The sequence below is a fragment of the Pezoporus occidentalis genome, unplaced genomic scaffold (assembly GCF_034315485.1).
Source record: "Pezoporus occidentalis ecotype Australia unplaced genomic scaffold, CSIRO_AGI_Poc_V1 ctg11, whole genome shotgun sequence".
Taxonomy (NCBI): domain Eukaryota; kingdom Metazoa; phylum Chordata; class Aves; order Psittaciformes; family Psittacidae; genus Pezoporus; species Pezoporus occidentalis.
Genome location: NW_026912886.1, coordinates 7,235,262 through 7,259,814, shown reverse-complemented (window position 1 = coordinate 7,259,814; position 24,553 = coordinate 7,235,262). Strand labels below are relative to the sequence as shown.

Sequence of the window (24,553 nt, the reverse complement as noted above, 5' to 3'; positions counted from 1 at the left end):
GGGAGGGATTTCAGTGTTGGTATTTCTGTTATGTGTAAGTGTACGTAAGCACTAGAGGGGTTTTTTTTAGTTAGTTAGTTAATGGAAAGTGTTTATCCTCATGGTGCTGTGTGTGGAGGAGAATGCCTTGGAGTTTTGCATAGGGGTGGGTGAGTCACCAGCTGCGGAGGGATGTGCCTGAGGTCAGAGGAAGCTCTCTAGAGCAGTGTGTTCGACTTGTGTTGCACAAGTTAGGTGCTGCCACTGCACCTGCACCATGGCTTGTGCTCTGTATGTAACTTCAGGAGCTGAAAAAGATTTAAAGGTGATTATTCCACTGTAAAGTAGACCTTGTTGCGCAGCAGGTAGTGATACTTTTGTACTGGTGCTTGTAGCCATAACCTTTTTCACAACAGTCATTATTAACCGCTTTTTGACAAGAATAGCGTATCTTGTCACTTACTAAGACATACTGTTTCCCCCTCTGCCGCTCTAGTTCTACTTTTATCCTTTCATTTATTTATTTAGAAGTTTTGTTTTCCTCTCGATTGCTGCTAAAACTTCAAGTCTCTTATGCTACAATTTTATCTGTAAATGACTGATGTTCTTACTAAATAAGCTTATGAAAGCAGAGACTCATTTTGTTGGAAGGGATATTTCTGCTTTCTTAGCACACCTTGACAAGCCCAAAGTTAGAGAAGCCTCTCAGGAAATGGTTAAAAATAACAATGGACTCTCTACTTCATGATTTTTGCTTCCTGCCCCCTCTTTTTGTATAACTTTTTTATTCTTAGTCCAGGTATACCAGGCTTTGTCTTTGGTCACTGTGGCTTGCAGAACATCTTACCATCGAAGTTGTTAAGGGTGTAACTTTGATCTCAAATTAATACTTGCAGGCATCCTGCAGACAATTCTCTGCTATCCTAAATAATGTTTCACGTAGAAAGCTTCTGACTGTGTTTATGTAATTAATTTTTAGTTAGGTGCTCAGTATTTGGAAAAAGTGAGTGATGCTTAAGTAAAATTATTCGACGAGCTGATGTTTACAGGAGGTGGCTGGTGAAATTTGAGCTAATACTGTAGCTAACTACCTAAAATCTCATGAAGTATGAGATTTTGATAATTTGATAATGGAAGGGTAAAAATAAAAAGAGGCAGATGCTTTGTATATAATAACACTGTTTATAGGAGAAGTTTAATTCCACTTGTACTAGTCATCCAAATAGCTGCTACAGAACGACCGTCTTTGCAATTACCTAGCTTGAATGTTGTGTTTGGAGCTGAAAATGGATTGAGCAAAACATCTGGTTTAATTTTCAAAATTGACAGGGAATTCTAATACTGTAATCATAGGTAATCTGTATTGAAAATGCTTCTGGTAGTTCTGATGTTTTAATAGTGAATATAATAAATGAAAGGGAGCTTTTACAGTCTCAACTATGGAGTGTTTTTTTCCTTTCCCTTCTGAAGGGTATGTGACAGTAAAGTACTTAAATACCAGTTGGTTTGCAGCTTGTTTGGTGAATTACAGTGTAACTCATGGTCTTAGTAATTTACTTAATGATGATTCTACCTGTTGCTTAGTAATTAGATTTTCTTGTATGTAGACGTGTCAGACTAACTAAACAAAGGTCTAGTACTCTGCATAAGTGGGTCTTGACCTCACTGTTTCTAGTTCATGCTGGTGTATTTACCTACTCATCAAGTAAAAGTAGCTTTCCTTGCTCATTGGAACAACTGTATTTTCAAAACATTTTTTGGACTTATCCCTCCACCTCCAAGCTGCTAAAGAAATGCACAATCTTAATAAAAATGAATGTTGGGGACTTATAGTAGGCTTATAGATTCAGATATTGGACAGGAAGACTGCCTGTGGGTGCGCTGAGCAAGGACTTGGACTGAGAAGTGTGTGGTAGGCACAGGACTATGCGCCATCATGTTTTCAGAGCTCCCATTGTTTAACTGTTTCTTTTCATGTGGATGTTCTGCAGGTAATGGAAAGGATATAAGGCTGTCCTCAGCACATCAAACAGTCAAGCTTTTGTAGAATAGGAGCATGTACTTGTATAGGTTATGCGCTGCCTTTGGAATGCTTTTAGACAAATGGAAGGAAAAGTTTCTGGAATCCTTGCCTCCTTTGGAGAGAATTGGTGTTCATTGAGATATTAATGTGAGACAAGTATAAATAAGCTGAAATCTTTGTACAAATATGTGCTTTTTGGCTGAATGTAACTTAAAATGGAATATAGAATTTAAGGGTACTTTGGATCTGCAGTTGTACTGAATAGAGAATTTTTCATTGTTTAAGATCCAGCCATTCTGTACAAGACAAAAAGTTTGGGTAAAAACACCATATAATCTTTTGGGGATACCTTCAGGATTGGGAGAGATACTTTTATTTGAAAGCAGTCTTTAAATTGCTTTCTAAAACTTAATTTCTAAGCAGTCTTTAATGGCTTCATGGCAAAATATAATTATATTCTTAACACTTTAACATATGTTAAAATTGTGCAGATGGAATATGTGGGGGGTGGTGGTTCTGTGATACACCATCTATTTTTGTAGTAAACCTATGGTTTACTGCTGAAAAATCTTCTTTATAATTGCCTAGGAACATGGTCAGATTTGTAGAGCAGGCCAGGCATTACTATATCTTCCATATGGTGGTTTCACTTTTGAAAGTCTCCAGAACTGTGTTCCACCTACAGCGCTAATTTGATTTCTTTCTGTGCTCAGACTAGTATATCATTTGCAAGATCTGAACTTCAGTCCCTTTTAAATTAATTAGTTTTCGCACTTTGAAATGTAAAGGTTAATACAAATGCCAAATGTTGGTGATCTGTCTTACACCCTGTGATGGGAAGGATGTAACAAGTGCTTGCCAACTGTTTTACGTCTCTTTCAGTTTAAGGAACCCTGTAGTCTTGTCATACATTTGCCTGCTATTTGTGGTATATAGTGTACAACATTATGAATCTGAATTTTCCCAAGCAATCTATGGTTGTATTCAATGAAGACATTGTTTCTATTTTTTTTTTAAGAATGTCAAGCTGTCAGCTGAAGTAGAACCATTTATTCCTCAGAAGAAGGGTCCAGAAACACTAATGATCCCAATGGCGCTTCCTAACGACAGTGGAGGAATTAATGGCATGGAACCAACTCCTATCCCTAGCTACCTGATCACGTGCTATCCATTTGTACAGGAAAACCAACCCAATAGGTAATAAATAGTTGTGTTCTTCATGAGAGATGTGTTTTTAAATGAGTTTAAACTTTTGGTAGACTTGAGAGGAGTCAGGGAGCATATTTATTATGTTCACTTTATTTAATTTTGTGACTGTTCATGGGCGAGGGTGAAGTTTCCCTGTCCCAGATCTTTTTTACTTACTTCTGTGCCTCTACTTATCTCTATTCATACTCTTTGCAGCTTTTCTTGCCCTGGCTGTAGAGGTCCGGTACAAATTCTATGATTCGAAATTCCCCACAATGTCACCTGCTCTGCTCTTGCATCTTCTAGGGCAGTCAGTAGGTCTGTATCTGAATCTCTGATGCTGAAGCAAGGCTCCATGTGTATAACTTGGATTCAACCTTGGTGCAAAACACTGTGCAGATGACACTTGTGTAGCTGTATCAAGGGTTGCCTTTTTAGCATAATGAGTTATAATACATTTTGTTTAGGAACTCCTTTATTCTAACCCACATGCTCTTTATCCTTACCCAACTGCGGTATTCACTAAATGCACAACTTCAATATAAATAGTCAACTCTGAAGGCATAAAGAATTACTGCTGTTTGGTTTTGAAAAATGTACTTAGTGTTTGCTTAGGACAGCACTTCAGTGCTGCTGTACTGGAATATGAAGAACAAAAATAATACTTAGCAAGTGCCTGCTGCTGATCTATAAAATTATACTGGACCTTTTCTTACTCTTTGTCTAATACTCTGGCCTCTGCATTTTCCATGTAGATTTCGCAGTCTCTTGGGGATGTGAAGAGAGAGACTTGGGTTCATAGTTTCCAAGGGGGTCTTCTAGTAGTATGCTGTATCACAAATAAACACAGGAAGAAGTCTTTGCGCTTGGTTTCAGTAGTAAGGTCCTAAATGCCTGTTTTCATGTGTGTTGCTTAAGGCCTGCATTTTCACAGGAATTCTGACCAAGGGTGACTTGGCAACTTAACATACTTAAGTACTTGCCCCTGTGTTGGCTAATGTTCCATGTGTCTGCTAGCTTACCTTGTGTAAACTTAGGTGTGTACTTCGGTTATATTACTGAAATTGTAATGGAACCAAAGTACTTGTGAAAATAAATGCCTACATTTTGTTTAATATTGGAAATTTAATAAACTTGTACAAATGCAAGATCGACAGAGGTACTTGTCTTGCACTTGAATGTAATGTGAGCTTGTGAATCAGTTGATCAGCATCTTGAAGTCCTAATAAATTTAAGTTTAGTTATTAAAAGCTAAGAGCTCATGAAACTAATGAGATTGGTTGTTTTCTGTTTCTTTTTTAAGGAGGTAGTAAAGATTGAGAGAGAGAAACTTCCTGAGCAGTTGCCTTTCTTTTTGATTTTTGCAGGCAGTTTCCATTATACAACAATGACATCAGATGGCAGCAACCCAACCCAAATCCTGCAGGACCATACCTTGCTTATCCTATAATATCTGCGCAACCTCCTGTTTCTACAGAATATACATATTATCAGCTGATGCCAGCACCATGTGCTCAGGTCATGGGTTTCTATCATCCTTTCCCTACCCCTTATTCTGCACCCTTTCAAACAGCAAATACCGTAAATACAGTTACTACAGAATGCACTGAGCGTCCCAACCCATCGGGCCAGGTCTTTCCGTTATCCAGTCAGCGGAGCAGAAGCAGCAACAGGGGACCAGTCATACAAAAAGTGAGTCTATTTTTTTAATAGGATAAGTAAAACTGTGTAGAGAAAATATCTTTGCCCAGGAAAAATGCATCTTATTTCAGTAAAATGATACTATGGCAGCAGTATCAATGGAAGGAAAGGTGGGCAGAAAAGGTGGGTATTAACGGGACAGTAGCAAAATTCTTGGTAAAGTAGTTGGTGAGTTTATAGAGCCTGCACGTATAATGTGGGAAACTCCCACTGTGTCTTTGCTGGTTTGGTCTGAGCTTAGTTACTTCCTTAGAGAGCAAAGGAAGTATGCCCATACTTCTTTTACCCTTTTTTATGTATTTCCATATTATAAAACCCTGTTCATTCAGAAAATATTGCAAATAAGTCTGATATTTTTATTAATGCTTCCCTTAATCTTTTTTGTCTTTAAACATGTGGCTTCTGTAGAGAGCATTAGAACTTTTAGTTGCCTTGTTTACAACTGTGAAGTCAAATCATATGACATGTGTGGCTAATCTTTTAAAACAGCAACAGCAGTTACAGATGCACATAAAAAGTAAACGTCCTCCAGTGAAAAATGTTGCCACTCAAAAGGAGACCAGTTCTTCAGGTCCTGAGAACAGATCAAAGATTGTTTTGCTGGTTGATGCATCACAGCAAACAGGTAATGTTTTTTGTGTTCTGGGTGTACAAAATTGCTAGTAGTACATGTCAGTCACCATCCTTCCTAAAAGAAGGTGGCTCTGGCTTAGACGTGGCTTTGTGGATCAAAAATACAATGAAAATATGCTAAGAGTTGCAGAGACCTACTCAGTATGTCACATTGTAACGTTGCAATGATATGGTACTTCTGCAGGGATTTTCTTTCCCCTGTCAAAAGCGGGCTCTTCCTGAAAGAGTTGGTTATTATTAATAGTTGTATCTAGACATATGTTCAAATACAGTGCTGGTTTTAATTTTCTTCGGAGATTGTTGTCATGTGCAAAGACTTTGGCTTTCCTTATTCTTTTATGATGCATAGGTTTTTCATGTCCTTTAACAATTCTTGCACAAGTAACTTATTTACTTTTTTCTTGCAGATTTCCCTTCAGATATAGCCAATAAATCACTTTCTGAGAGTGCTTCTACAATGCTTTGGAAATCAAAAGGCAGGCGCAGAAGAACTTCTCACCCTGCTGCAGAGTCCTCTAGTGAACAGGGTGCAAGTGAAGCAGACATTGACAGTGACAGTGGCTATTGTAGTCCTAAGCATGGCAATAACCAGGCTGCAGCCATGACTTCAAGAACAGATTCTTGTGCAATGAATGTATGTAATACATAACTGAATAAATTAACTGTATTTGTTTCTTAAAGACTAGTAAAAATTACTGAAAACTTTTTTTCCCTTTTCAGGTTGTAGAACCATCAGTAAGTACAAGTAAGTATTGTCTTAGCTCATGAGCTGTTTAAAATTTGGCTGGGTCACTTTTGTATTTATTTTTCTTTACATTTTGCTAGGAATCATCTTTGATCTGCTTCCAGCATGCTACCCTGATTGATCAGATACTTCTGAAGATATGTCTTTACTGTGATTTCCACCACCTCCATTAAGGCCCCAGTTATTTGTCGAGTGAATTGGTGTATAAGTAGCTATCACTAATGGTTTATCAACAGCTGCTTTTAAAGAATTAAAGAAAGCCAGAGACTGCAATGGAAGCATTCAGATAAAGCTGTGCTTCTGTTGTGTTTTATCCTCAGGCTTCCTTACCCTCTGAAACTGCAGTTGCTAGGGTAGAAATAGAATTGAAGACTTCTCATTCTCTATTTGAGAAGTACTGATGCTTTTATAGAAACTGTAAAGAAGTATGGTAATATGAACAAATATTTTTAGTCTGGTAGTAGTGGGTAGGGCTAGTGGCTGCTATTAATGACTGGATCCAAATCCATATGAATGTCAGTATGAACCTGACAGCTTCCTGATGATCGGTTTTTGGCAGTTTGAATGTCTGTAATCTGACTTTTCCATTAAGACTTCCTTAATTTTGCTAACATCTGGATACAGCTACAGAAGTAAGTCTTGTCAGAGGAGAATTAGACTTTCTCAGAGAACTTTATTTATATCAAAATTGTTTTCCCGGCTCTGATGGCATGTGTATTGTTATGACATATTCTGTCATACTAATTTTTTCAATGAAGGCATTTCTGTTTTTCAGCTGGTATAAGTTGGACTAATGTAAATTCCCAGGCAACTCAAAAAAAACCTTGGATTGAAAAAACTCAGACGTTTTCTAGAGGTGGAAGACAAGCTGAGCAAAGAAACAGTGCACAGGTATGTTGCTAATGGTTCTAAAGTCTAAGCATTCAGTTTCTTGTAATATGTGAAAATAAGAAATGTTAAATGCATTATAAAGTCAAAATGCAAAGAATAGTTAATGAAAATGGTGAATGCAAAGTGTTGTAATTCAACCTAAAAGTCCAGTTGCACATTTTTACTGTGCATGTTTCTTTGCCTAGCACTATATCATATATATATATACACATTTTTATATATATATATACACATATATATAAAAATAAAATTTCATGTGTTTGACAATTTTCTACTTGGCAGCCTGTTCTTTATATGTATCTACCTAGGAAGAACATTGCATATATGAAGTAATCTGTGAAATGAAGACAGTGTAGGTGTAGAAAAGTTACTTCAGTTTTTGACCCGTTCACACTTCAAAAGGGAAAAAAACCCTGAACCCTCCCTCAAACTTGCTAAAGAGAGATCATGATGTGAAGGGAGGGGAGGAGAGTGTGTGCAGAGGGGGACATCGGCCTTTGCTTAAGCGTAGGTTTTGCTTGACTACGGTTATTGCAGACGAGTAGCTGAGGTTGAAGTGGGAGCTTTGTCATAGATGTCTGTATGCTCAGATATATGTGAGGTAGCTTGCCCTGTTTAGTTTTGTAGATGCAACTGTTAATTTGTCTTGAATCTTCCCATTTGGTATCCATGGGTTTATTATATAAAGAAGCTCGATGCTCATATCGGGCAGTACACAGTTCAGTATGGCAGTTCAGAATCTTTTTATAATCTCTAGTCAAATCAGGTGCTTTTAGAACCACTATTTGTCATTTGTAGGATTGGGAGAGTAGGAAGAACCACGTTTCCTTTCATCTAGTTACAGTTTAGACTCTAAATCTGGCAGTTATTTTAGCTATTTAAGAGCAAAGCAGGCACAGAGTTTTAAATTAGGTTTCCCCAGCCAAATTCATTGTACCTCAGGGCAGAATTGTTCTAGTTTTCCTTTGAAACTAAATTTTTACTGGGTCTATAGGACCTTTTCTTCAGAAATAGATTGGTATGAAAGATCCAGAATTGGAGGTTCAAATCACGCTTTGCTTTAAGCCAACCAGTCTTGCACATGGGATACCACCAATCTTTCACGTAATAAACAGAAGCATGTTTATACTACAGCGGTCTCTTGTCCTTAGAGAACTCTGTGCCTGTACTTTGGCCTGAACATTGGCCTGGCAATAATTGTAAGCAGAACAGTTTTATAGTGGGAGATAGTTCTTTTGATCATGGTTACAGACAGTTCCTCAAGCTTAGAGTCTGAGTTACATACTCACCAGCAGCTCCTGTGGTTTTCTTCGTGTTTGGCCAAAAGGACCTTTTGTGTTTTGTTTTGCTTTTAATTAGAAATTTAGAGGTGAATGTATTCTGATGCTGCATGTGACTTGGGAGGGGGGAATAATCTGGTACTGCCTCTAGAATATATTGGTACAGGTTTTAAAACAACAGCAAAACCCCAAAACAACAGCAGAAATACTCCAGGAGAACACAAAAGCGCATCTTATTAAATCTGATTCTGTCAAAACTGTCACCTTAGTTGATGATTGGCAGACATGGGAGCCTTACATGCATGTACACACACCTTGAAAAACTACAATTGTGAAATGCCAATTCTGTTCCTTATTTTCAGTCTGGATTCAGATGCAGAGACCACAGCACATCTTCAGAAAGAAGGCAGAATTTGCAGAAACGACATGAAAAACCTCTAACTGCAAGCCAGTCAAGCAGAACAGAGCAGAGTCCTGAACCTCTGTACTTTGAGGTAGTGTTGTATGAAAACTGTTTCTGTGCTATAGTGGTGCATGTTGTGGAATAAGTGATGTTTCCCCCAATTGGATTTGGATTTCTTTAGTTTGAAACATTCTTATTTTAAAAAAAGTAAATGAATACAAAAATGCTTCGTTATTTTTTTATTATTTTTGTGTCACTTTTAAGCCCTTCTAGTTTATGTGGGACTTCAGGATTTAATTTATTCTTCTAGCTGCAGCTGTTTCTGTTGATGCTTTTCATGTGACTTTTGGTTCCATTCTCTTGGTTCTTGTGTATTGTTTAGGATGAAGATGAATTTCCAGAGCTGAATAGTGACAATGGCAGCAGTAAAAGTGGTAACATCCAGCAAAAGATTTCACCCAAAGTAGTAAGTAATTACTCATTTTGCAAAGTGTTTCTAAGTTAAGTAATTTTGAGACTACTTGATACGTGTAATTTCTTCCTCAGTCTCCACTACTGTACTTAATGCAGTAACTGGGCTCTTTGTGGAGTATTTGTGTTACCAGCTCTGGATGCTAAAGAAATGCCAATTAAAATAAGTGGTGCAGAGAACCCATCTTTAAAAAAACACAGGTGGATTTTTGTCTGTTAATGAGATTAACAAGTGAAACTCTAGGATAGATAGACACTTGGTATCATAAACTGTCACAAGTTAGAAGCAGCTTCTAAGGATCATTGAGTCTAGCTCCTAGCTTCTCCATCTCACTGGTTTTCTGCCAAGTTTTGTGCTTTCTGAAGTCACATGCTAAATTTTGTGTGAACAGTAGATGCAACAGTTGGGTTTTTTTGAGGTTAAGATTAGTTTTGAGGATTATCAATTTTTTTTGTGTTAATACATAAACTATATCCTGGTTATTCTTTGTGACTCAAAGGGCTTGTGTTCAGACTGGTCCTTTGGTGCAGACTTTGCTTAAAACTGTATGGTGTACAAATGTGTAGTAATGGTGTCAGTTTTTTGAAATAGCTACAGTTTGTGTAGTTTATTTTGAAATGAAAATAAACTGAACTTTATTTGTTTCAAGGCTGTAGGAACAGTTTTTTTATTAAAGATATTCTTTTAATATCTTGATCTAAATTTTTTTTTGCAGGACCATACATACAGGTTACTTAATCTTTGCAGGAGGGAGTAAGAACACTCCCTTATTTAGCAATCAGACTAGAAAACCTTCTGAAGGCATAATTGAAGAGAAATATAATAGTGGTTTTGTGCAAAAATGAAATACATTAGTTTCTAGCTCAGTTAACTTACTGTGTCATTTTGCTGTATTTAATTGGGATGTCATATTAGTGACCAAAGGACTGAAATGATTCATTTGGTTTCTGGAGTGCCACATTTCCTATGGTCTTTAGGGAAAAGTCTTTTAATTGTGTTTTTTTCTTGCATTTTGTTTAAAATCCTAGTTGGATGATTTGCCAGAGAATTCTCCAATCAATATAGTCCAAACTCCAATTCCCATCACAACCTCTGTACCAAAGCGTGCAAAAAGTCAGAAGAAGAAGGCCTTGGCAGCAGCACTTGCAACAGCTCAAGAGTATTCAGAGATAAGCATGGAGCAGAAAAAACTTCAAGTGAGTAGCACACCCCCACCTCCCCAGCACTTGGTAAAGAGGTGTATCAGTTACTTGTTGGTCTTCTTTATTCTGTAATGCCAAGATTCTCCTTGTAAAGAAGGTTTTGCAGGCACTATTTCTTTGTATTTATCAGCATATGTTGTTTGTGTTACAGGAGGCTCTATCAAAAGCAGCTGGAAAGAAGAGCAAGACCCCTGTTCAGTTAGATCTGGGGGACATGTTGGCAGCTCTTGAAAAGCAGCAGCAAGCAATGAAAGCTCGTCAGATCACCAACACCAGGCCTCTCTCATACACAGGTATTTCTCGTCTGCCTGACCATGGCTGAATGTGTTTTGTGATAATATAAATGTGACGGGTCTGAGCATCTTAAATAGGGGTTGAGTTGTTTTTCTGTCAAGTTTTTGGTTTTGAATATAAACATAATAAAAACCTGGGAAGACTTCCTTGATGTGTTCTCAAAATTCACCTGTGCTGTCTTCATCTGAGCTGCAGTATGCAGCAGTGAAAGTCCATGTATAGTTGAGGACAAATTTCTCCTAAGACCTACTATTCAAAACGCAGGATTCATGTCTTGATTGTAATTCAGTGCTAAAATGAATATGAGAAGAATTGTATTGGGTCAAACCAAACAATTACCACAGATATTACAAAATTCCCTTGGAAAGCAGCTTAGTTGAGGATACCTGTGACTGACACAGAGGGATACCTCTCCAGGATATTCTTCTGCCTCTACTGACTGTAGTTCAAGGCCTCCTGACCCAAGGCTTTCTAAAACCAAATTTGTTCCTTAATCTGTCTGTCACTTCTATTACTTGTATCACATGCTTTTACTGTCTATAAGGTCTGATGGCAGTGAATGTCTTAAACTTACCACATGCTATGTGGAGATGCTTTTCCTGCTCTGTTTTTGGAGTTTTTTGTGGGGGTGGAGGTCAGGGTCAGGTTGGTTTGTGCCCCACTTGCAGTTTTGTTAGCTTTCATAGCCTCTCTGTTACGAAGACTGAAAAATCATTCCCTGCTCTCCTCTGATTTTTAAAGGTCTGTCATATCTTTTGTAGTCTGAAGAGTCCTGGTCTAGTTATTCTGTTGTGGAAGCATGTTCCACATTGCTTTCTCTGTACCTCCTTGTAGTTCTGTTGTATCTTTTTGAAAATAAAGGAAGATCGGACATGCACAGAATACTAAGTTATAGTTCCATGATGAATATATACAATGGTTTACTTAAGCTTTTTTTTTCCCTCTATTTCTTTTTCAACACTTAACATTAAATTAGCTCTTGTAATGTTTGCTGCTGAATAGAGAGTTGACATTATTGTAGTTACCTATTATAACCGATGAATCTCATTCCTGAGCAGTAATACGTAGCCTAGAGTCCATTGTTACGGCCATAGTTACCGTTTTCCTTCTTGTGTGTTGCTTCATTTACCTGCTTTGAATTTCAGCTGTGTTCAGACATTAATTCATGTTGTCAAGGTTATATCAAACAAAGTTCAGCAAAGAACAGTTGGCATTTCCATTTTAGTCTGTTTTATTCTCTCCTGCAGAAGATACACTAACTACATGCTTCACTCTCCTCTGTTTTGTCCTGTCAACTAATCAAGTCTTGGACAACTAAAACTCAATGTTTGGATAACTATCTGCAACTTACCTTGCTATTAAAATCTTACTAATAAAATCAATTTGAGAGAGATCCCTTACCAATGAAGTTTGTAATTTCCTGGAATCCATAGCTTCCTAAAACATGAGGCTAAGTTTGAAGAAAGCTTAAAAACATCTGGGAGCACAATATCTGATGATGTAATTTTCCTGTCATTATGAGCTGCTTTTTTCCAAGGAAGGAAAATGTACTTTGAGAGTTCATCAGTGGAAATACTGAAAACAGTGCTGAAATGAAGCTGACATGTCTTTTGGTGGAATTAATATCTTTCTTGTATTTAGTTGGCAGTGCTGCTCCCTTTCATACCAAAGAATCCACCAACAGAAAGTCCTTAACAAAAGGACAGCCATCAATGGGTTGCCTTAATCCTTTGGATTCAACTGCTCCAAAAGTGAAAAGAGGAAAAGAAAGGGAAATTGCAAAACTGAAACGCCCTACAGCACTTAAAAAGGTAAATATGTCAACCTGGGGGGTTTCTTGACCCACTGTCTTCAAAAATAACTGGTATTTCCTTACTTGAGGACTCATGACCATGAGCATTGGGTAAGGCAGTCGTGAACTACTACCTCCTAGTTCCTGTTACACTGATATCCTGTCCTTTGGATCCAGGCATGCAAAATAACTTTCATAGTCCCATAATTAGTTGTAGATGGTACAAATCTATCTCAATACAGATTGCAAGGATTTTTTAATTTTTATTTTTTTTTTTTACTATAAGCACTAGGACATCTGGAAGAATTTGCAGTTTTTTCATGCTGTATCCTAGCTTGTAGTGCAGTATAGCATGGTAACCTTATGTTTTCCTTCTCTGCTTTTAGAGATTGTTTTTTGAGTCAAGTTTAGAAATGATTGGCTGTGCACATGTATGTATGTGCACATGTGAAGTAGGTATGTACACAGTATACACAATGTATGGAAATCAGAAGGGAAAATGAAAGCCTTTTTTAACCACCGCATTTCTTATCAAGATCACTTTATGATATGGGCAGTTAGAACTGGTAAAGCTGTGCCTGTGCTGGCTTTGGCTAAGCTGCTTCCCTCCCTGCCTCCGTAGCTCTCTGTTGTCAATACCTTTATGTTGTTATTTATCACAGTAATACGGATCTATCCATGGCTGCTTACCTTTGCACTGCCCTTTCTTGTATAGAAAGGATTTTCTGTGTTCTGGTGCTTCACAAAGATGACTAGTATTCTTGCATAAGGTTTCTTTACAGGGGTGGAAATGAAGGGGTTGTTAATGAGAGTGTTATGTGTCAGAAAAATTGTGAAAGTAGTTAATATTAAAATGAACTGTTGAAAGCACTATTTATGTAGAAGTATGAGTATTGTGTAGACAATCTGTATAATGCTGAAATGAAATACTGTTCGTGATCAAAGAGGAAATTGAAATGATTTCAGGGTTTTCTATGCTGGCGTGAGTAGGAAAGCTCAAAACAACTTGTTTATTTTGTGTTACATTCAGGAAAAAGACATTTTTCTTTGCTATCTGCAGTTTTCAGATGCTGATAGCTGTTGGTTGTGTTCCTAGATCATTTTGAAAGAGAGAGAAGAGAAGAAAGGCCGTTTGTCATCTGACCACAGCCTGTTGGGATCTGATGAGCCAAAAGAGGTTCATATAAATGTGACTGCTGATCAGTCTCAGGACCTGGCCTCTCAAGAAGGTTGGTCTCTATCTCTCTATCTTTCCTTTTCTCCCCCCCCAAATGCACTAAATGGCTTATTTTAATATTTTGTCCTCTTTTTAATGCAACATAATTTATTGATGTTATCTTTTAACTTTTTTTAACATTATTAAATACTAGAAACCAGAACCCTCTTCTAAAATGCCTTGTCTGTCCCTCAGTTGTGGAAGGCTGAGTGCAGTATGGGTTCTAAGTATGTAATCTCCATACAGACTTCTAATTCATTGCTCTTCAGTGGATGTTCCCAACATGTCAGAGTTCGTAGCATTTTTGATGAGCAGACAAAATGTGATGTGTTGTCAACTGTGCCATGTTGATCACAGTGGTTTATAATAATGAGCAGACTGGAAATTTTCCAGATACAGAAGTTGCAAACTGTAAATAAGGTTTAGTAGTCTTGTCAGTCAGCTGCAGTGTCTGGATCATTGATTTGCAGCAACAGCTCTGAGCAACTGGGAAACTCCAGAGACTTTTTGACAAATTTGGGCAGGGAGGAGGTGTTTGTCAAGATTCCGGATGTATTTGTTCAAAACTTTTCTTCTGAGTAACCTGCCTGACTGAAGTGTGAAAAGCTTCAATATTCTAGGAATAAGTTAGCTAAATATTATATATATTTAAATAGTAAAGAAATACTGGAAGAAGTTGTATTTAGGCAACCTTTTCCTTCTGTTCTATCAGTTTCCTGAACTAAGCTTTGGAAATTTTAAATGAATAATCAAATATTGCTTATTTATCCAACCCATGCTGAATGTTGGGTGTGTGCTTGTTTTGTCCTGATCCCCCCTTGTCCCCAGTCCAGGGAAGAACACTGTTCAGTTTTTCAGAACATAATTTGGGAAAAGCAAGGGAGTGATCCAGAAGTATAATACTGTTTCTTTTATATGAAAATGTCTTTCCCTTTTATAATGTTTCACAATTGTCTTTCAGAAACTGGACTAAGCATGACTAGTGATACTTCGCTTTCACCAGCAAGTCAGAATTCTCCATACTGCATGACCCCAGTGTCACAAGGTTCACCTGCTAGTTCTGGAATAGGCAGTCCAATGGCATCTTCTGCAATAACTAAAATTCACAGCAAGAGATTCAGAGAGTAAGAGTTTTGCATTCATTAATATAAATTAAAGGCTTGTGCTTCAGTCATCCTTGTCTTTTAAGTGTGGATAGCTTTAATAGGCTTAGGAGGAGTTTAATGAACATAACCTTCCCTTTCATCAATAGAAGTTTCTGTAAGTGTTCTTTTTTTGCCATAGGTGGCTTGCCTTGTGCATGTGTATACATACCCAAATGTGTGTGTGTATATATGTACGCACCTGCATGTTGGACTACTTTGGTTGCTGCAACATATAAGCTAGGTGGAAGTAATCTCCAAAAAAATCTTTTTAAAGAAGGGCTATGTACACTTTGGATGGGATGGAATACTTATGAATGCTGAAAATACTGTAATAGTCACTCTTACTATAGTCACACTTACTTCTTTATCCTTATAGAGAAGCAAATTAAGGAATAGTGGCTTATGGCACCTAGTATGGTATTTTTGGTATTTTTTAATACTCTTTTTGACTGACCTCTTGAGGTGAGGGATGTTAGTGGAAATACAAATTTTCCTGGATGGATTTTTATCTTGCAATATACAGTCTGCTGTCTTGAATCCTTTTAATAACTTTAATAGCAGTTTAGCAACTGTTCCAAGGAAGTAAAATTACTTGGTAAAAGAAAAGGCTTGGTGCAATAGTATTGATTATGTGCTATGCTAATATTGGATGTTTTTTGAATTGACAGATACTGTAACCAAGTGCTAAGTAAGGAAATAGATGAGTGTGTGACTCTCCTGTTGCAAGAGCTTGTCAGCTTCCAGGAACGTATTTATCAAAAGGATCCCATGAGAGCTAAAGCAAGAAGAAGACTTGTTATGGGGTTGCGTGAGGTTACTAAGCATATGAAGCTAAATAAGATTAAGTGTGTAATCATATCTCCCAACTGCGAGAAAATCCAGTCAAAAGGTATAAATGATAAAAATAAGTGGTGTATTTAACTGTTTATAGTTTTCTTATGCTGATTAGCATGGTTTAAACATTTTTTAGTTCCTGTGTATGATATAACACCCAGAATCAATTATGTAATTGGCACTCCACATTCATTCTCTTCTACTTAATTCTGGAAGAAACTTGTTCGTGAGAGGTGAAAAGCTTAAAGAAAAATAGATATTATAACAAATACAATAGACTTCAATTTTATTCTGTTCAGTCTTTGATATAGCTAGAGTTCTGAGCTTTGGATGCTCTTAAGAAGGATTCCTTGAGAGGAATGTGAATTGTTTAGTTAGCCAACCAATGCATTTTGCTACAGCCAGAAGTGTAGATAGAGGCATTCTGAGATAGGAGAATAGCAAAGCTCTGCTCAAGAAAAGAGCTGTGAAAAAATCTGATTTGTGTGCAGGACTAATAGAGAATAGAGAATGTTGCCTTGATCTATACTGATTATACTTGAAATGAACAGTTTGTTATGCTGTAGGACAGAGTAGCTGGTGATTGTATGTGTTGAAGTTTTATTGACCAGTTGCAGTTCAAATGTAATAGTGTTGTATAGCACCATACTATGACTTTAACTGACTAGGTATGTATTTAAAATTGCTTTCTCCAAGGTGGACTGGATGAGGCTCTATATAATGTAATAGCCATGGCACGGGAACAAGAAATTCCTTTTGTCTTTGCTCTTGGCCGTAAAGCTCTTGGGCGTTGTGTGAACAAGCTGGTTCCTGTTAGTGTAGTGGGTATCTTCAACTACTCTGGTGCTGAGGTGAGTAAATCCATTCATGTAAATGACTAGAGTAAACAGTTATGTGCCTTTAAGAATTTATTTGGCATAGAGAGCCTACCTAACTAATATGCATTTGATAATGGCCCTGACCTGACCTATATGAGTGTGTTTTTCTTTGGAAGGCGGTGTTTACAGAACTGAGAGACTGTGTTGAAATACTTCAGTTGCAACATCTTTGTAGCTCTCAAATAGATTTAAATGCCAAAACTCTCTGGAAGACTTAAAATTGTAAAAATTTAAAAAATAAAAAATCAAAAATCCAGTATCTTTTATATTTCCTCAAAGCTGCATAAACATGGGGTGGTATTTTTATTTAATATACAGAATAATTTGTAGTTGAAGTAAAGGTATTTGGTACTAATAAGCTTAAGGCTTGCTATGTGGTATACCTCTGACTAAAAGGAGTAATTTAAAATGGAATTAGTAAGAGCTGCCTTTGTATTTAGGACCTGTTTAATAAGCTGGTATCACTGACTGAAGAGGCCAGAAAAGCATACAGAGATATGGTTGCTGCAATGGAACAGGAGCAGGCAGAAGAAGCCTTGAAGAATGTCAAGAAGGCACCTCATCATATGGGCCATTCTCGTAACCCTTCTGCAGCAAGTGCTATCTCATTCTGTAGTGTTATTTCTGAACCCATATCTGAAGTGAATGAGAAAGAATATGGTAAGTGTGCTAGAACTTATTTTTGTAACTAGAAGTTTGAATTTTCCAAATGATGCTTATTGCAAACTGTAGCCAGAAATACAGTATTTCTTCATAAATCACAGTGTTCTGCAATTTTCAGGGATAAGAGAAAATGGGTTAGACTTCAGGGACTTGTGTAAGCAATTTTTTTTCTCTGAACTATATAAAAATAGTAATTCAAATTTCTAATCCTCAGAAGCATTAGTTACCTAACTCACATCAGTGGAAGTGTCTTCTCCAGTTTTATTGAACTAGTGTAGCACTGCTACCAAATGCAGAATTGATTATTATATGATTGAGGAAAAACTAATGACAGAGGGTAGGAACTAAATTATTGAGGTTTCTGAATAAAGGATATGTAGCTTAATTATTGAAACATGGCAGTGAGTGATTCTAGTGTGAGCAAAAGGCAGATTTATATAGCCAGTTGCTTAAGCCCAGATGACAGAGGGAATAAAAAGGAGAATGCTTGTTTGAAGTCAGACAACCTCTTTTTTTCAGTCTTATGGTGTATTAAAAAGAAAATAATCTTGATTTTAATTAATTCTTTTTGTGGCGTCTTAGACTTATTTGTTAAACATTTTTCAAAAAATCCTTAAGCAGATGACTTAATACTATAGCAGTTTTCTGATTTTAAGTTATATTTGAGAGTAACCTCCTTGACCAGACTCACTGATACATCTGGTGCTTCCACAGTTTACACAGGAAACTAAGTGCACAAACTTTCAACTTTGTAATGTCTGGTTAAGGATACTGTGAAAACCTAAAAGTTATTCACAGCTCTTTCTGTTTTCTATTTCTCCCATTTTCTAATTGAATTTTTTCTTGCAAGCATAGAATAATATTAAAATCATTAGCTCTTACTACTACTTAAACAGTTCTGGGGTGTTCAGGGAAAATTCTTTTTTGATAGAAAGAATTAATGTTTTCTATTTAAACTTCTTTTGAAACTTGTAGAAACAAACTGGAGAAATATGGTGGAAACATCTGATGGGTTAGAAACCTCTGAAAATGAGAGAGAATCCTCATGCAAGACTGCAGCAGCAGAAAAAGCTGGTAATGGTCAAAGTGAAAAAGCCACTATTAATAAACAACCACCTTTGGCTACAACTGGCACTACCTCAGCAACAAATCATGGAAAAGCCACACCAGGTGACAAAGATGAGGTGAAACCAGATGACAATCTGGAATGGGCCTCACAGCAGAGTACAGAAACAGGATCACTGGATGGCAGCTGCCGAGATCTTTTGAATTCTTCCATGACCAGTACCACCAGTACTCTTGTACCAGGAATGCTAGAAGAGGAGGAAGAGGAGGAGGAAGATGATGATGAGGATTATGCCCATGAACCAATCTCTGCAGAGGTTCAGCTTAACAGCAGAATTGAATCTTGGGTTTCAGAGACCCAGAGAACTATGGAGACTCTTCAGCTTGGGAAGACCCTTAGCGGTGCTGAAGACAACACAGAACAAAGTGAAGAGGAAGAATTAGAGACTTCTGAGCAGGCTGATCCAGTCACTGATGGTGAGGAATGGACAAATGATAAGCCCGCAAGTACCACTCAACACAAACCCACAATTTGCAGTTCTTTGAGTAAAGAACACACAGATTCCATCTATATGCCGTAAAAAAAAATAAGCAGGAACTCAGGAACTTTTTAGAAATAATATTAAAACTAACTGTTGTAAAGGTTGCAGCCATTATTTCGTACGCTTCATCTCAACATTTTGCACTGTTAAACATTTAATATGTGTATTTAATTCACAACAATATTTTTGTAGTTGTCTGTTACTTGATTTAAGAACTAACTTAGCTTTTAATCAGTCTCTTTTTCCCAGAATAGAAACTGTGGATAATTTGTCATTAAGTATTCATGTGATCTTTTGTAAAAGGAAACATCTTGTAACTGATCAGTTTTAAGCAACATTCATTAAGATGTGACCATTTAGCTCATTTTCACACAGATAACCTATGTTAAGACTGACAAATGACCAACCCTTTACATTGGTGTTATGCTGTTATGCCAGGCACATCAGTGTATTTGGCTGTGATTTTTCTGATTCCATCTAGAAGTAAAATTTTAGTTTTCTTCAAAGAAAAGCTGTAAAACCCCATTTGCAGTCTTAATGCAAAGTAAACAGTAGAGAAATCTATGCATGATTCTTATGCCAAGATGTAGCTTTTTAAGTTGGTCTCGATGAATGCATCATTAAAAAGCTGGTGATAGTTGAGATGGTTACAATAAGCTACAACAACTTTGATTCCAGAAAAACTTTAAACCAGAGGGATATAATTAATATTTTGGGTTGTGGGTTTTGTGTGGTGGTTTTGTTTTGTTTTTTTCAAGGTGAAAATATGGCATTAAAAAACAGCAAAGAAAACAAAAATTCTTCATTTCTCTCCACAGTTGCTGTCTGCCAAACCACACAAAGTGAATCACTAACCATAATGTCTATCCGGGGTTCTTAGTAAACTGATGACTTCCTCTTTCTCCTGTCACTTACCTCAGGAATGCTGTTTTGCATATTGTAACCTACAGAACATTGCAAAAAGCAAGAATAATCCTTTAGCAGCAGGTGTGAACAATGTGGTGGCTCAGCGTATCTACACATTCATCTGCACGCTCTGATCTTGGCCACCCCTGTGTTGAGTTCAGGGTGTATCTTAACAATTCTTACTCAAAATTTGACCTCTCTTTGTTCTTGCAGTTGTAGCAGCTTTGGGAGTTGATCTCTAGAGTAGAAAAGGAAGTAGTTTTCCAGGAAAGGAGGAAGTGCCCTGTAGTATGGGGAGGTATTTCAGTGGTTCTGAGGTGAAAGAAGAAAAATATGCCCTCTCTGAAGCATACATGTTGCTGGAGAATTGTTCCATGTGTTCTGAATATTTAAGCAAAATCCATTAACTAATAATGAATTCATTTTAGGTTGAAGATGGAGTATGTGTCTAAACACTGCATGTAAGGAGTATATTTTCCACTTTTGTCTTATATTGGCAAGGGAAGTACTGAAACTGCCAGCAGCAGGAGCTTCACTACAAGAGTAGCCAAAGAGTAACTCACATGAGTAACACTTTCATAGTAAATGTATGTTTCTTTTAATTTCACTTCATTTTTCTTGATCACTTGTATCAAAATGCATAAAAATCCTCTGGGTAGGCTGAAAAAAAAACAGCCCACAAGAAATGGATAGCTTAGTTAGGTATTTAATCCACGCATATTAATAATGGGACCAACGCTTATAGTATTAGTGATGCTGGCATTTTAAGTTGCACTGGGAAAATAAGACTCCAGGTTTAGAAATCATCTACCCCTGGGTTTTTTGGATGCTAATGAATATAATAGAAACTGTGTGTATTATGTAAATAATGCTTTGATAGGCATAGCAAATGCTATGTAGATAAGCAGTATAGAGAGCTGCTAGGACAAATGGCTGTTCTGTCACGTTCTTAGTTCCTTAATGTAATCTTCCTAGATGTTACAACAGGCATTTTATAGGAAAACAAAGACTAAGGAATGATGCCTCCTGAATGTTAAACCTTTTACTGTATGTAAAATGGCAGATTTCTACCATCTGTATGTTTTGAACGAGTTTTTGCTTTAGGAAATGATAAGTGTTTGAACTGCTGACAAGCAAAACTTGCCCTTGGATGTGTAAGCACGTCTCGACACCAGCCGAGATCCATGTATGCACTGAGGGCAAAACTTCACCAGAGCATCAGAAAAACAAAGGTGTTTGTAATTTTTCCTTCTGCTTTTTCAGTGCCAGTGATTCAAATAACTTTTGATCTTGAAGTATGAACATCAAAGGCGCATCTTTTTATATGTCTTTTCTGAACTTGGACTGTCATTTTAAAATTTTCTGACGTTTGTATCAAAGAAGTCTTGTAATATTCAGCCCACTATTTAACTGCAGTTTTGCTACAGGTTTAATAGAGTTCTTGAAGGTGATACAGCACTTCTAATATCTCTCAATTTGCCAGCAAATAAGGAACTAATCTCTTTCTCAAATGTGGCAGATCACCCTTAGAGGAGCAAACTGAAACTGAGTACAGGAAACTGGTTTTAGTGCTTCCTTTTGATAAGCTGGGAATGAGCAATAACTCTGAGAAAGAAATTGCAATTCCTGTGGGAGTGATCCATTTGCATCTAAAATTAGGAAAGTTCCTTGCCACTTGAAGCACTTGAAGAGAGTATCTCACTGTGGTAATTTTGATTCTGGTATCACCAGAATTTAGAAAGAAAGTCTACAAATGTTTTACAATACCATGATTATTTTTTTTTTTTACAAGTAGCTGAATTTCTATTTCAGTATCAAGGTGTGCAGTGTACTATACAGGTTGTTACTGTCCCCAGGAAGAGGTGTTTCTGTAGTTACAGGTGTATAGATATTTTTGTTGTGAAAATGATTTTGGAAAACAAATCTACTTAAGACATTCTTTGTAGAAATTATTTCACCACTTAATTTATCTGGTAAAATCCAAACTAATGTATCTGTGGTAGGGGTAGGGATCTTTACATCTGGTAGAGGTGTGTATGTATACAGCCTATTTATATGAATACTTTCAGTATCTCTGTCAAAGTAAGTGGATTACAAATATATAAAAGGGAAAAATCTGAAGAACTTTGTCCTTAGATGGACCAAGTAACAGTGTCTGAGTATGGTTAGGGACCTGATCCTGCGAGCACGTGCTTAAGAGCATTAGTTCCACTGGCTTAAATCGATGGCCTGTTTATCTGCTTAAGTTGTGCGCAGGTAGTTGTAAGACTGGAGCTAAACAATGACAGGGGGTATTGACCTGTGTTTTAAAAACTTATTATAGAAAATGTTCAGTAATGCACTTGTTGGTGTTCTTCTGGTAAAGATAAGAGGTGTCTTTATGCTTATTTGGGTGGGTGGGAGCTTACACGATGTGATTCTGTCCGGTTCTTTAACACAAGCTTCAATTTTAATAATGTTACTTTAAATACACATGTAAAAAGTATTATTGTTTGAAAAGCTGCTGTTTGCTGAACTGTCATTAAGTATTTCCTGTGAAGTTGTGCCAACTAATGAAAGTTTACCGAGTTGATGTCAATGTTAGCCATTTAAAAATTGGACATGACAATTTGTTAATGAAACAAAAACCAGCAGAAGTAAGCCATAGAAACATGTAACGTGGGTCTGCTACCCGCCCTGCCACACATAAGGAAATACAAGAATGTCAAACCCAAAACTTCCTCACCAATGAATGATAAAGCCGAAAGTAGAAACCCAGTTGGCACAGCCCACCTTCTAAATGTTGATAAATAGTTCATATATTTTACTTTTGAATAGATTCTACTAAGGAAAGCTGTTTAATCTTTAATGTCTTAAAATTTATAGTAATATTTAGGTTAAAGCAGTAGAAAAATCATTATGAAATACAATATGAAGGGTTTTGTTCCATTTCTTTTTTGCTGTATGAAGGATAATTGTTCTGTCTACCGTACTTTTTGGAGTAATAACAGCTTTTTTGCACTATGTAAATACTAGTGGGGAATTCTTCCATAACTAATAAAAATGATTGTAGAAATTTACAGCTTTATTCCTGTGATATGTGTGTTCACAGCTACTTCACGCTGAGTTTGTTTGCAGACGCTGCCCTGGCACTACGGGAGGTGAAGGTCTGTGTTACACCGTACTTGGCCACAGGGTGGAGAAGCCATGTAGGGGCTGCTGGCCTCGGCCCCAGCGCAGGGGTGGCAGCGCAGGGAGCTGAGCCCTCCGGTCACCCAGACTGAATGGTGACTGCCAGGGAGGCTGAAGAGAAAAACGCGGTTAGCAGAGGGATTCTCATGATAGAGCCCGGTCCCTTTCATCACACATCTCCGTGATGACTGGAAGAACACAGAAAAAACTGGCATTCTTCAGAGACCATAAGGCTGAGTTAGGCCCACAATATTTTATTGTGAGGGTGGTGAGGTGCTGGCACAGGTTGCCCAGAGAAGCTGTCGCTGTCCCATCCCTGGCAGTGTTCAAGGCCAGGCAGAATGGGGCTTGGAGTAACCTGGTCTACTGGAAGGTGTCTCAGCCTGTGTCAGTGCATTTGGAGCTAGATGTGAGCTTTAAGGTTCCTTCTAAGCCAGACCTGGCTGTGAGTCTATTGAATTGGAAAGAACATTTTACTTAAGAGCAAGTGGGCAGGAATAACCACAGCACCTCCAAAAACTCGGATTTCTTGCATGCTGCTAATACACAGTAGTGCAAGTTGGCGTGCCTTTATTGTTATCCTGATGGATGAAGTCACCTCTGGAAAATAACATGAAGTTCTCCAGTGACTCACTGGTAACTGCTTACACTTCCGTGGCTCTAGTAACAGTGTCATTAACTGGTTTTGCAACTCCCACGTGTGAGAATATTTGTAGCAATTCATAAAGGATACAGCTTCATCCTGTAATTTTGAATTTTCTATTTATGTGCCTTAACTTTGTGTTTCAGTTCTGCTATTGCAGTTGTCTTCTGCTGAAAGTGCTTCTGTTACAAACCTTACTCTGTATGTGCTATCACTTGTCACCACAATTACTCCTCATGTCTGGGTTTTGCCTGTGTCTTCACCTGGCTAGAGTTTTGGAAAGAACCAAAAAGAAGGTGGCACCGTGTGACTTGAGCTATGGAAATGACAAGAATATTTATTACTCCAAAGCCTTACAAACTGAATTCTCCATTTCTTCATGGCTAAAGAACCATGAACCATTTTGTAGTGCTCCTGAGGAGAGTTCCTTGCCTCTAGGGAGAGTTTTGTAAAAGATGCACACCCACCACAAGAACAAAATTGCTCCCACTATTGCTGCACTGAAGGTCACGAGAGGTTGTGAATCTGCATGTCTGTAATGTGCAGAGAGACCCCTGCTAGTTAACCTGTACTATTCATGCAACAAGTACTGCTCTTAGGACTTGCTTTCAGTTTTTTAGGATCCCTGTGTGTAAAAGAGAGGAATTTAAAAAACAAAAATAGTACTTTTGTTGTTGTTCAATAATGCCTTAAAAAAGCCCACATGAATCCCTAAAGATGATGCAGGTGAAGTCTGTTGACCTTTTGGGGTCTTTTGAGTTAGCAAACAGTACAAAATACAGGGTAACCAAAGCCGGAATGTACTTCCTGGCAACAGCTCCAGGACACTGCTGTGCTCGTAGCTGCTGGATCCCTGTTTCACACTAGTGGTCGGTGAGTGCTCTTGG

The 24,553-nt window shown here is 37.5% G+C and overlaps 1 protein-coding gene across 2 annotated transcripts in view; it reads left to right on the top strand.

Annotated features, from left to right (window-relative positions):
• Nucleotides 1-22,911, top strand: part of SECISBP2L (SECIS binding protein 2 like) — a 30,562-nt gene extending 7,651 nt beyond the window's left edge. Inside the window, exons 2-18 of one of the 2 annotated variants that reach the window (XM_062628960.1) lie at nt 3,021-3,199; nt 4,558-4,882; nt 5,381-5,516; nt 5,932-6,158; nt 6,245-6,269; nt 7,045-7,160; nt 8,803-8,934; nt 9,226-9,309; nt 10,344-10,511; nt 10,669-10,810; nt 12,453-12,622; nt 13,700-13,832; nt 14,781-14,943; nt 15,633-15,853; nt 16,495-16,649; nt 17,117-17,336; nt 18,315-22,911. In XM_062628960.1, the coding sequence (XP_062484944.1) occupies nt 3,021-3,199; nt 4,558-4,882; nt 5,381-5,516; nt 5,932-6,158; nt 6,245-6,269; nt 7,045-7,160; nt 8,803-8,934; nt 9,226-9,309; nt 10,344-10,511; nt 10,669-10,810; nt 12,453-12,622; nt 13,700-13,832; nt 14,781-14,943; nt 15,633-15,853; nt 16,495-16,649; nt 17,117-17,336; nt 18,315-18,985 (3,267 nt within the window). In that variant the 3' untranslated portion in view covers nt 18,986-22,911. The remainder of the gene's footprint in view (nt 1-3,020; nt 3,200-4,557; nt 4,883-5,380; nt 5,517-5,931; nt 6,159-6,244; nt 6,270-7,044; nt 7,161-8,802; nt 8,935-9,225; nt 9,310-10,343; nt 10,512-10,668; nt 10,811-12,452; nt 12,623-13,699; nt 13,833-14,780; nt 14,944-15,632; nt 15,854-16,494; nt 16,650-17,116; nt 17,337-18,314) is intronic. The other variant, XM_062628968.1, reaches the window with a different exon arrangement.
• The last annotated feature ends 1,642 nt before the right edge of the window (nt 22,912-24,553 follow it).